Below are 13,213 nucleotides of genomic sequence, written 5' to 3'. Positions count from 1 at the left end.
AGCCTTCTTGAAACTTTCCCTCAGTGTTATGCATTTTTTAAAACAACTGCAAAATTATCAGAAAGTGTGTATAGCTCAAAGGTGTTTCCTAAAAGAAGGAAATTACTTTGTCTAAGTTATTTGTTATTTCTGGCCACAAGGTCATTAATAGGCTGATGTGTGTAACCTCCGCTGAAAAAGCACAAGACTGACTCGAAGCATTTTTTTTTTCTTATTTCACATTAAAAGCACAATGTTCTGAATGTTGAGGACCAAGATTAAGCAGCAATTTCATTGTAACACTCAGACCTAGACTCACACACAAGACACATTTTAAAGTAAACTGGCGAATGGTTGGAACACGGCTGTACCTCCACGTGAGGCTGGCCATGAACTGGCTTCTTTGCTTACAAGCCAGTGACCCACACCTTGCCAGAACATGCAGGTTTTTCCCCTAGCCTGGGTGGTGGCAGAGGGTCCCCACAGGCTGGTACAGTGGGGTAAGCAGCCTGTGGCCATGCTTCTACACTGGTCTTTATCAAGAGGGAGACAACGGAGGCCAGCCAAGAGCACATTCATCTGCAGAAAGCCAGCTTCTACTATAAGGGGAGGTAGGGGTGGGAGGGAAGGTTAGCAGGGACAAAGCATCCTGTTAAAGTCTATCAGGCTCAGGCAATACACAAAGAGAATGCAGAATCTGTGGTTAGAGATAGAATAGCAGGGGTTGGGTTAGCCACTAATTTCATATCCTCCAAAATTATTATAGCTTCCCTTTCAACAAAAGTTCACCAAAAGTAACACATGAGCTTTTCTTTCTACTACTGCCTTTTGCAAATGTCCAAAGTCTGTGCAATAAGACTAAAGTCAAGACAAGTTAAATATCCTAAATGGGAAAAATAAAACTTCTGCTTGTCCTAGTACACATTCCTTGAAGAATAAAAAAAGAAAAAAAAAGAAGAAAAGAATACTAAGGGTCCCCTCATATCAAACATGCTTTTAGTCTCTATAGTCGGCACAGCACGTATTTGGGGAATAATAGCAGCAGATTATAATCCAGCAAACTTGAGCTAAGGCTATGGCTAAAGGCTAATTCTGCACATCTCAAATCCTTTGATCGTCCTAGGGAATGGGCAGTGCTCAGAAACCAGAGGGCGCCCCCTGCCTGTAGGCTCTGGTACCTCCCGCAAGAGCCTCCTGCCTTCAACCATCCTCTGGGTTCTGCCTTCCTGATGAGCTGCCCATCCCGCCTGCCATCTTGAAAGCATGCAGCCTGTGGACAAGAGCCTGCGTTCGTCCTGTGGGCAAGGGGCAGGGCCAGCATTACCTGTGTTTCTAGCATGCATTAACCGTGGAGAGTTTTGTAAGGCTTTATCAACATCATCTGAAGTCAAATGTGGAAGAGGAGCTACAAAACAAAACAGAAGCAACATCAAAATGAAAAAAAAAAAAAAGAGAGAGAGAGAGAGAGAGGAGGAGAGAGGGAGAGAATTACCTTCCTTTAAAAAAATAAGAAAGAAGGAAGAAAAAAACGTCCCCACTCCCGCCCTCATATCCGGGGATACTTGGAAATCTCTCCATGGCCCTGCTGCTGGTTAGCGTGTTAAACCCTAGGTGGGCCCATATTCCATTCAGGGAGTAAGTAATCAGGATGCCAGGCAAAGCATTTACACCAGAGTTCACACCGCCCCGCTACCGCACCACCTCCGTCTCCTGCTAACCATGCTTGACGTCTGACAAATTAAAGCATGCAGCAAACTTGGTGAATTCATGCCCTCAATCGCCAAGATGCCATTCCCATTCTGTCAGGTGAAGCCACATCTCATGATCCCAAATGGAAACTTCCCTCCTTTTGTGTGCAGGTGGGATCGGTAGGGGACTTGGTTTAGCTTTAGGGAGGATAAACCCCGTAATTCCCATGTGGTAGGAGCATTTCTGTTTCTGTTTCAGTGTGGGGCACCATGAAGGCTCAATCATGTGTGACCAGATAAAGCTTTGGTTCCCTTTGCCACGTCATCTGCTCAATGAACGGGACCATGGTGGAGAGAGCTGAAGGCTAACATGAATTTTTGGCTTCTGGGAAAATCACTGGCTGCTTCTCACCATGTTCACCTACATCATGGCCTTGTAAACAGTTGGTGGTCTCAGACCCTAAATGAGAATGGGTGAGGGCAGGGAGAAGGTGTTCACAGACTGTTGTGAACTCTCTTGGCTCAGGCTCGCCAGAGCCAGCACGCCAGTGATCTCGGCCCCAAGCGGGGACCATCTTACTCTCTCTGAGGTAGTGCAGGTGCGAGAGAAGGATGTCAGCATTGTAGCTCGGGGTGAGCCTCTGGAAGTCGTCCTTGGTCATCTTGCACAGTTCCTTCCCATCAATGTTCTGGAACAGCAAGATGTCGACGTCTGGGAGGCCGTATTCCTTCACTGCCCACTCCAGCCACTGCCGGACGTGGTCCGTACTCCACAGCGTAGGGTCTGGAAGGGGATGGAACATAACGGATCAACTCCCGAAGACGTATTTCTAGGGCAGAGCTACCTCCCAGGTGGGATCCCCAGCAGCTGCAGATTTCCAGAACAGCCCCTTTTCCCACTGTTTCAGAAGAACAGCCTCCAGCTCAGCTCAGTGACCTGTCAAAAGAAGGTGATGTGGGGGAAATACAAAAACAAAAAACAAAAAAACAAAAACGCCAACTGACTCACATGCAGTGATCATTGCCTTTAAATTGAATTGTTCTGGAATTCTAGGATTATTCACACCATTGTCCCTCTGGTTGTTTGGAAAATCTGAAGTTTAATATGGGGACAGGTTTTTTTTTTTTTTAATTATTTATTTTTTTCCACTTTTTTCACTCTTATTTATTGATTTAAAAGTGAAAAAAAAATATGGCAACATTTTTTCCTTATTAAACCAGGGGCATCTTTATATGAAAATAAAAAGTTCAAGACACAAATCAGGAAAATGTTTACTGTCGCACACAAAAAAATGTATTTGTACAAAATACTGGAAAAAATAGCCATAAAATTGTTAATAGAGTGGAGGTAAACCAAAACCCCAGCACCTCCAATGAGCTAGTATTTCTGAGAACTGTCAGTTCCTCGCTTTTCCCTCAGAAAATTTGGTTTTGCACCTACCTGGCACCTGCAGGGGAGGGGACAGCCTGGGGGAATTTACACCTCAAAACATGTTGGCAATGTCATCACGTTCTACTGCTATGTGTTGGGGGGGGATCTGGGTGGGGGTCCCAGAGGGCACAGCCTTGAGGAGACAGAGCAGGCAATCCTTGATGGAAATAAACCAGGGACTGTTCCACATGGACACTCTTGGTGGAGGGATATTTAAGGCCCACAAATGCTGGTAGACGGGAGACACCCAGGCAGGAAGTAGGAGTTCAGAGGTTTTTTTTTTTTTTTTTTTTTAAGATTTTATTTATTTGACAGGCAGAGAGAGAGGAGGAAGCAGGCTCCCTACTGAGCAGAGAGTCCGACTCAGGGCTCCATCCCAAGACCCTGAGACCACGACCTGAGCCGGAGGTAGAAGCTTTAACCCACTGAGCCACCCAAGTGCCCCAGGAGCCCAGAGTTTAAACCCCAGGGTCTCTCAACTTTCTGTAACCTCCAGAGACTGCTTCTCCTTTCTATATCTGTTTTACATGTAAGAGCAGAGCCTTGACCTTCGTTCTCTGGACAGGCCCTTTAGAGATCGGGCATGCCAAGATGCTCTAATCATAATGAGTGAGAATTTGGTGTAAGGTAAGTCATTCTTTCAAACCACTTCATAGCAAATAGCTCTAGATCTTGTTTCATCTTACTGATGTTTCAGGCTACCCAAGAATGGGACATGTGTGCTATTGGAAGATATTTCAAGTTTGCAAAAGTAAATAGCAGTTATAGTGAGAAACAGCCAGAGAGTCACGCCACCAGAGTTCTCACCTCTTCCCTCCCTTCCTTCCTTTTTCCTTCTGTCTCCCCTAGTGCTTCATATCTATTTTAATTGAAAGAAATAACTTCAAATCCAATGGAATCCATCTCCTTGCTCTCCCCTCCTGAACACTCCAGAAAAAAACCACCATTCTGAACTTGATACAGTCATCATCCCTATGTGCATTTGAATACTGTTGCCATATCAACTATGTGTACTGTCTGTGCTTTTAAACTTAACATGAATGATATCTGAATTTTCAAAATGTGCCTAAGTTCATCAATGTAGGACTATTCAATCAGGTAAGCAGCTCTTGGGCCCCCAATTTACTGACCAGTGAACATCTGAGTGTCCATCTCCCCATGCACATGTGAAGGCATCTGCAGTGGTCCACACTGAGTCTACACTGGGATCACATGGAGAGGGAAGAGCTGAGCCTGGTCTCATCCTGGGAGATCGGAACTATTAAAAGCTCCCCAGGTAATTCTTATGTGCAGGCAAGTTTAGACCATCACCCCAAGGCCTCACTGCTCCAAGTGTGGTCCTGGGATCTTGCAGCATCGACATCATCTGGGACCTGCTTTGAAATGCAGAATCTCAGGTGCCACTCCAGACCTGCATTTTCATCAGATCCCCAGATGACACACTTGCAAGCATGGGGCAATGCTGGCCTGAAGAGAGGACCTGGATGTAGAATTGTTGAGGTGTAGCGAATGTACCGGTTCAATTTTTCTGGTTAGGATGGGATGTCCACTGATTTTGTGACACTCACACTCTCAACAAGCAATCAGTGTATAGAATCTGAAAACCAAGGAGAGTGCTGGTTCTGTGCCATCTGCAAAACCTGAAATGGCCATGTTGACAGGAAGGTGTGCACATTCCTGTGTAATTCAAACATACGGAACGCTTTGCTAGTCTGTGAAAATGGAGTGTGTATACGGACGGTTAACTTGTTCACCATTGAGTTCAGATGGCTGTTTGCCATTGGGTCAGGATTTGACCTTGGGGGATAAAATGGTCAAAACTCCAGACGGTTTTTATAGAAGGTCTTCTCTCTTCTCTCTTCTTTTTCTCACAACTTGTCATAATTCCTCATTATACAGATACAGATCGTATTTAATCATCCCCAATTCAAGCCTTCATGCCTCTTGGTTCTGTGTGGAGGACAATCATGACCCCTCAGACAGAGGATCCGCTTATCTGCCATGCTCCCCAGGTCATTTTTCTTAAACCCTACCACCATCAGCCAAACCTTTCATGATTTTGTTTTGTCTTGGCCTTTAACAATGTAGAAGGACTACTTTTTTTGGTGGGGAAGGGGAGCTGGTACCTACCTCCTAGAAATCAGTTCATTCTTGGAATGCATTTTCTTCTCTTAATGGTTGAACTAGATATTCTAAAAATGATATATAAACATCTTCCCGAAAGTCATGGGCTTCATGTTCAAATGGTAAAATGACATATTAGGAAGACAGCCAAAAAAAGAAGTTTCTTTGGTCCCTTGGTGTGCTACTAATTGGTTTCCTTTGCTAAGCCCAGGGCTGTCACGGCTCATTCAATTTTCCTTTTAGGGACTTATGGGCAAGACCCCAGGGACCAATTCCTGACCTGCATTGTTCTTATTACAAACATTCTTGCTTTGGGTTGGTGAAACAGCCATTCTCCTGTACTGCTGGCATAACTATAAATTCCTGCCTCCTTTCCAATGAACAATTCAGCAATACATTTGAAACGTCTTTCCAAAAAGACGTGTGCTTCGTTTCTGAACTAAAAATTCCACTTCTAGAAATTTATCGTAAGGAAATAATAGAGGATGTGCGCAATGATTTATTTTCAAGGATGTTCTTTGTAGTGGTGTTTATAATAGCATAACATTGGAAACACCCTAAATGTCCAACCAAAGAGAACTAGTTACGTTGTGGCACATTTAGGGATGTTCCTGTGATACTTGGAAACTAAAATTATACCATTGAATATATTGATAGGAAAAAATGCTCAAAGTGGATTAAATTTAAAAGTTTGAAAACATTATTGAAGCATAATTAAACTTTGCTAAGAAATGTAAATATATCCGTGGAAAGAATTTTGGAGGGCCCGGCAATAAGAGGTCAGCTGTCATCTCTGGAGAGAAGATGATGGAGATTTTTAGATTTTTTTTCTTTATCACTAAAATGTCACTAAACTGTATTTCCTGTTTTTCTCTCCAAAAAATGTAGTGCTTAGGCTAAAAATTGTTTATAAAAATGTATTCTGCTCCATTTCAAAATCCAAACAAGATCTTACAAAGGGTTTAAATACATACATACACACACACACACACACACACACACAAGGAGGGTACATGATGTGATGAGCCCTGGGTGTTATACACAACTGACAAATTATTGAACACTATCTCTGAAACTAATGATGTACTATATGTTGGCTAATTAAATTTAAATTATATTATATATATATATATATATGTGTGTGTGTGTGTGTGTGGTGTGTGTGTGTGTGTGTGTAAGTATTTTTATAAAATTTTCAAGGGGATAAAATTTTAATCTCTTTCTTATGTGGTTTATTAATGGGGATTGCTTCATTTGAAAAGGAGAAAGTTCCTTGAAGTCGTGCTACTCCTGTTATCTTCTTGGGAACGGACCTCTACAGCCCCACCCTACAGGGATCCCCACCCTATAAGCAAAAAATATGAAAATCAAATGATGTCCATACGATAAAGAAGGTATGATACAGTAAAGAAGGATGTTCCTTTCTGACCTATCCATGGGGTGCCATTATTCTGGACCTACTCTGGAGATGGCATAACAGAGAATACTTTTCGAGAGACAAGCCCAATCTCCCCCACATGAAGCACAGGACCCCGAGTTTGCCAGACCCCACTGTCTTCATAGGTGACATTCCCAACCAGTCCCCATCCCCTCATCCTACAGCCACACACAACTGCCTGCCCTCTCCTGAATCAACACCCCATGCCAGTCCCCAAACACCATCCGTTGCTTGTGGGATTAGCCCTTTCTTATCCCCTCACTTTTGCTTACCACCTCCTTTGGGTGTCTGTCCTCAATGTTCCTGAGAGCTAAGCACTTCTAAGGACCCTCTGGAGCCGCACCAATGACAGGATCAGAGTAAGCCTCACAATCCCCAGTACCTGGGCCCAGCACAGATGTCACAGCCATAGGTAGCATTTTGTGGAGTTCAGGTCAGTGTTGAGTCCCAGCTGAGTCCTAGCTCTCCCTTCAACTCCACAGAGAGCCCAGTAGAGTCTCTCCAGTCTCCTCCATGGCCCATCGTATGTCAGCAAAGTCTTCTTTTTCTGTCCCATGCTGCCATCGCAGAAGGGGGATCACAAGGTCCCACAAGATTCAACAGAGCTCACCTCCTTCCCCGACCCCTAACTATGCACGGGAAGGAGAAAGGAGACAGGGCCACAGAATGAACCCCAGCCAAGCACCACCTTTGGCTATGTTAAAGGCATGCCATCCCATATCTTCGGCCCCCAGAGAGCAGTGTGACTCAGGACCCAGCAGATCTCATGATGGATTGCTTTCAAGGACCTAAAGAATGACTCCCATAGGAGAAGGACTAAGATTCCTTTGACTCAAGTAAGAATTGCTGAGAATTTACTGTATACACAAATACTCTGGGAGATTCAGAGGTGGCCAGGAAAGAGAGAGATGCCAAGGAAAAGGGTAAAGTTTTCACCGGAAGGGCTCGGCTCGAGCCTGCGTCAAGGAAAAGTATTTGACAGAATTTGGGTGAAAGGAGCATGGAGAAGCCCTTTAGTTTAGGCAAACAGCAGGAGCCCAGCTTCATACCCGCTGAGGCGTGAAACCTCTGTGGTGCTGAGGGAGAAGGAAGAAATCAGGTGTGGCTGGAGTAGAGCGGTGGAGAGGGACCGCACAGACATAGAAGGATGGAGACGAAAGTTGGGGAGCCTTCAATACCTTGCTAAGAAGCCTGGACTTTACAATCCAGGGATTTCAGAGTCACTAAAAATGTCTGAGGAATCAAATTACAATTACATCAAGCACAGCAAACTTGGTGGTAAAATAAAAGGCTTTATTGGGAGCCAGAATACCAATATTTGGGTTCTGATACAACCACTTACTAGATATAAACCTTAAACTTTCTGGAACTTGTTTTCTTTTTCTGTAGGTAATTAAGTAAAATGTTAGGGGACTAGAAAAGTAAATGAGATAATGTATGTGAAAGCACTCTGCCAACCATAACATCGCCAAGAAATAATGCGTCCATACAGTGGATCTCGCACGGCGAAGTCCGTGGAGATGAAATAAACAATCTCCTATCACAGGGCCAGCCTCTTCCTCTAAACACAAAAGTCTGATTTACACTTTATTTTTGAGAAGCTTTTGGAGGTGCTTCTGTCAGATGAATCACAAACCGCTGAAGATAAGTTGTTTTGTATTCAGCCTCCAGGCCAATTGTTTGGAAAACAGCTGTGTCATCAGTCCACATTTCATGGACATCAAAATGGTAAACCCCTGAAGTCCAAGGGAAAAGGGAAAAAGAAGTCATCTGTCTCTGAAGCCTCTTACTTGTATCTTTGATTCCATGGTTAACAGCCACAAGTTTTATGAAGGTTGTTTCAATAAAGTTGAAATGAAAAGAAAAATAATAAAAGCAAAGCTGAGAATTCAAGAGTTGCACCGTTGAAATTACCATTGGGGTGGGGGTGGCAAGCTGTGCGTGGGTGGAGGGTTGGAATTATTTTTACATTTCCCTGAAACTGTTTTCTGACCTAGTAGCATCCCACTGCTGCCAGGAAAGTATTAAGTAGATATTTAAATCAGGCAAAAGGTCATTGCATTGCCAAAGACATAAGGAATCTTCACGAAACAGAATACTTCATGCAGGCAAACATCCTGTTTCAGAGACACCCCCCCACACACACACCCCAGAGTAATGAATTGAAGTCAGTTTAAGCAAGAGTCAAACCGGTGAGAATATCAGCCCAAGTGCCACTTTTCTTGAACAGTATCCCCGTAAAATATTGTCTTCCAGATCAAAAAATCACTCTTGTTTAAGAAAAAAATACCAGTAGAAAATGTACCTCTAAGCCATATCACAACCCTATGAAGTCTTTGTTTATAAAACCAGGCCCTGGGCAAGTCTGCCAATCTGCTGTCCAAGATACTCAAAAGCCTGCAAAAATAAGATTTAACATTTTGTCTCCTTGCAAGGAAAGACTTTACATTTACAAATCAGGTTCAGCAGAGAGAACTGGCTTCACTTTGGGCTTCCCTTGACCACAAACTGAAATCTGAACTCAAAAAGCCTATACTCAAGGCTGTTTCTGAAACTTTTAATTCCTAATTTATAGATGAGGTTCAATTATCATTTGGATAGTTATTGATTTCTAATTTTTTGGACTTGGTGAATTAGTGAATGAGGTCCATATGAGACTGATTTTCTTTTATACTAGTTTTCTTTTTTTTTGGTGGCCTCCTGTATGGTCAGCTTCTGCAAATGCCCCTTGAGAGTTTCAAAAGAGTGCCTATTCTCTGTCAGGTGCACGTTTCTACAAATAACCATTGGATCAAAATTGGCGACTTACACTTGATTTTTAGGTCATTGATCTATCAACTGCCAACAAAGGCAAATTGAAATCTCTCACCTGAAGTGGATTTGCCTTTTTCTCCTTACAATCCTTTATGTATTTTGGGGCTATGTTATTATGTACATACAAATTCATCACTGTCATATAGTTTTCATGAATGGAACCTTTTTTATTGTGTATTAACCCTCAGTTACCTCTAATAGTGCTTCCTGATTTCTCTTTCCACAGTTGTCAGGTTTGTTTTGATTAGAATTTGACGAGTACATCTTACTCCATCTGCTTGCTGTCATTCTTTACAGTGTTTTTGTGAGCAGTGCTTAATTGACTTTCGAGTATTTTTTTTGTTTTTTTTTAGATCTAGTCTACTGCTCCATCTTTAACCACAACTTTGGCCTACTTACATATATTGTTACTGATCTGATTTCTGCCACCTTGTTGTGTTTATTTGCCTTGCTTTGTATGTTCTGTGTTCGTCCTTTCCAAGTGTCCTATTAAATTGATCTATTCTTCATTTCTTTTTTTTTCCTTTCTTTACTGGTTTAGCTATTTAACATTCTAGATCTATTTCTTTACTTGTTAATCTTTAAACAAAATCCAAATTTAATCACCAAATATATCCTTTTCCCAAAGAAAGCAAGGAATTTGGAAGCGCTTATCACCCATCCTTCATCTTATACGATATTATCCAACATTTTTATTTTACCCTATTGTTATGTTCCCTCCTTAGGAGGCTATGGTTCTTACTCTAGCCATTTCTCTTGAGATCTATTCTTATTATCAACCATTTTTACTGCTCCCATTTCCTTCTTACCTCACTCCTTTCTTCTAGGATCCATTTTCTTTGTTTATTAAATCTTTCATGGTTTCCTGAAGTGAGGGTCTGTTAGCAACAACTCTGACCCTTTGTTTGAAAACATCTACTTCCCCCACAATTTACAGAATGGATTGCAATGCACTCATAATGAAGTTTTTCATCACATCCCCCTGAAGTTTATTTTAAAGGACACATTGGTTTCACCAAGCAACTGAATGAGTCTGTGACAAGGAAAAAAAAAAAAAAGTTAAGAGCCCAGAAGAGAGCTAGAATTGTGTCAGTTTCTCCAAGCTCACTGAAGATTTTCTTCTCTTGCCTTCGGTGTTCCATGTCATTGTTGAGAAGCTTGCTGTCCCTATAACTGTCATGTTTCTAGATAGTCTTTTTGCTTTGATGGTTCTTAAGTACTTTGTCTTTAGTGTTCTGTGGTCTTGCCAGAATGTGGTTACTGTGGACTTATTCTTAATTTTCTTTCTCTGTCTGATGCTTCCTGTATTTGGAAAATCTGAATCAATTTTGAAAAGTAGGATTTTATCTTTTTGAATATTTCTTCTTGCACATTTTCTTGATTCCCTCCTTTCTGGAACTTCTGTTGGATCTACATGGCACATTATCACGAGCCCCTTATCCTTGACCTTCACTCATACTCCATCTCTTTGTCACTGTCCTGCACCCTGAAAACAATTCCAAGTCTACTTTCCTTAATTCACTCTTCAGCTTTTTCAAGTCAACTGTTTAACCCATCGTTTGAGTTTCTGATACTTTTCAATCCTTTTCTGTAGTTCTAGGAGTTCTACTGCTTCTTCTTCAAAATTATCTATTCTTTTCCATAATGTCTTGCTTCTCTCTTTCTGGTTCCTTCTGTTGTGTGTTTAACCACTTTTAAATCTACTTTCCTTATATTCCCAATCCCATGCTTCAATTATCTAACACTCTCAAGGGCTTAATCATATTGTGTGTTGTTTCTGCTGAATCTTGGTCTAGGTAGATTGTTTCTTTCTGTTTTTGTAATTTGGAGTTACAGAGTTATCTTTAGGGAACCTTATATGCAGGAACTCTATAAAGTTTAGACTGAAGAACAGTCTATCCAGGAAGATCTACTATGTCCTTCTACCAGGTGTCTGAGGTTGTCCTCAGCCCATGACCACTTTGCGATGCTTAATTTCTCAGCCTGGGGTTGCTGTGAGAAACACAGTTATGTGCATGTGTGCATAGGAAGAGATCAGGTCCAACTCCATGCTTTGTGCAAGATCAAGACCTCATCTCTTTCCCCCTTTAAAACCCAAATCTGTGTATTATAGACACTAGTATCCCCCCCCCATCCATGCCACCTGTGTCAAGGAGGTGACAACAGGAGGGAGAATATACTCTGTTCTCAGTTCCTCCCTTGTTTTGAGTCACTAAGGTACTCACTAACTTTCTTCCCACAGCTAGACATATCAAAGGGTGTCAGACTCCATGCTACATTTCCAGGGGCTCTGCAAGAGGGATGCCTTAAGTTCCTTTTAAGCTCAACATTTTACTAGGACCAAGAGTCTTCTCAACATATTTTTTACCTATTTACTTTAAAACTTCCCCATTTCCAGTGCATGTGGTCAACCAAGCTTATGCGATGCTCTGTTTCATGCACTTATTACTTAATCAACTGTCAAAAAATTAATTGTACATATTAGTCATGCAATACCCTACAAAAGAGCCAGACATTGCAAGAAAATATGCCTGTCCTCAGCCTGCTTGAGATTCAACAATTTAAGTATTCTATTCAAAAAATACATGATCAAATTATTTTTGCTGGGATCTAAACATATTTTTGACATTCCGACATACCAAACTATTTCACTAGATGGAGTCATTCTCAACTCTTCTAGAGCAGATTATCTAGCTTTTGGATTTTATTTTCCTTCATTTCTTTCCCCTGGTGCATCTCCTTGGTTGTACCATGACAACACAGCTTATGTTCATGATGTCTTACATGCAATGACCTGTCCCACTTTAAAGTTTCTCCCTGCTTGGCTTCTCTTTGCACCTCTTTAGATGTTGGTGTCCTCGGAGTTTTGTTCATGGTCCTCATTCCATAGATCTCCCTGGACTTCCTGTCTACAGTCATGTCTAGTTATAACACGCATACCATATTAGTTTCCAAGCATGGCCGTAATAGCATACCACAAGCTAAATGACTTAAAACAACAGAAATAGGTTGTCTGAGGCTTGTGGAGGTCAGCAATCTGAGAGCAAACTTCAGTGGAGCCCTGATCCTTCCAGGGCTGTGGGTAGAATCCTTCCCTTGACTTCTCTCCCTTCTGGTGGCGGTCAGCCATCCTTGGTACTCCTTGGCCTACAACTACACCAGTTCAATCTCTGCCTCTATTATTAGAAGACCTTCCTTTCTCTGTGTCTGTGTCCAAAGTTTCCCTTTTTCTAAGGACGCCACTCATTTTATTAGATGAACCCTCATGACCTCATCTTGACTTGATGCACTCTAAAAATACTCTTTTTCCAAATGAAGTCAAGTCCTCAAGCACTAGGAGTTAAGGCTTCAATGTACCTTTTTGTGGGGCCACAATTCAACTCACACCATACGCGTATGTCTACAGATCTCCCTCTTTGAATCTAGGGATTTCTCCCAAATGCTTGACCTGAATGTGAAAAGAAAAGCTACGGTTTTTGAAGGTCTTACTATGTCCTTGGCATTGTTTATGCACTTCACATGTATTTTCTTATTTAATCTGTACAGTGTCATACAAGGTAAGCATTACCATCCTCCTTATTTTGGTGCAGCTGCAGGCCAAAGAACTCCAAAATTAAATGACTTTCCAGATCCCAGAGCTAAAAGATGGCAGAGTTTGGGATCCAGGTGTGGTAACCCCTGATAAATGACTCTTAACCCTCAGCTCTACATGGCCCCCAGACTGCCTTGTGGGTGGGT

The 13,213-nt window shown here is 42.0% G+C and overlaps 1 protein-coding gene across 8 annotated transcripts in view; it reads right to left on the bottom strand.

The window, feature by feature from the left end:
• The window catches only part of ERG (ETS transcription factor ERG), a 240,564-nt gene that overhangs the window by 17,736 nt on the left and 209,615 nt on the right, over positions 1–13,213 (bottom strand). For all 8 annotated transcript variants that reach the window (XM_082728121.1, XM_082728119.1, XM_082728123.1 and 5 more), the window contains 2 exons: positions 2,248–2,451; positions 1,304–1,384 (listed from right to left, as the gene is read on the bottom strand). In XM_082728121.1, coding sequence (XP_082584247.1) covers positions 1,304–1,384; positions 2,248–2,451 — 285 coding nt within the window. The remainder of the gene's footprint in view (positions 1–1,303; positions 1,385–2,247; positions 2,452–13,213) is intronic.

This window comes from Mustela nivalis, assembly GCF_964662115.1.
Source record: "Mustela nivalis genome assembly, chromosome: 1".
In the NCBI taxonomy this organism is placed as follows: Eukaryota; Metazoa; Chordata; class Mammalia; order Carnivora; family Mustelidae; genus Mustela; species Mustela nivalis.
The sequence above is the reverse complement of the archived record's forward strand: the minus strand, read 5'-3'. Positions and strand labels throughout refer to the sequence as shown.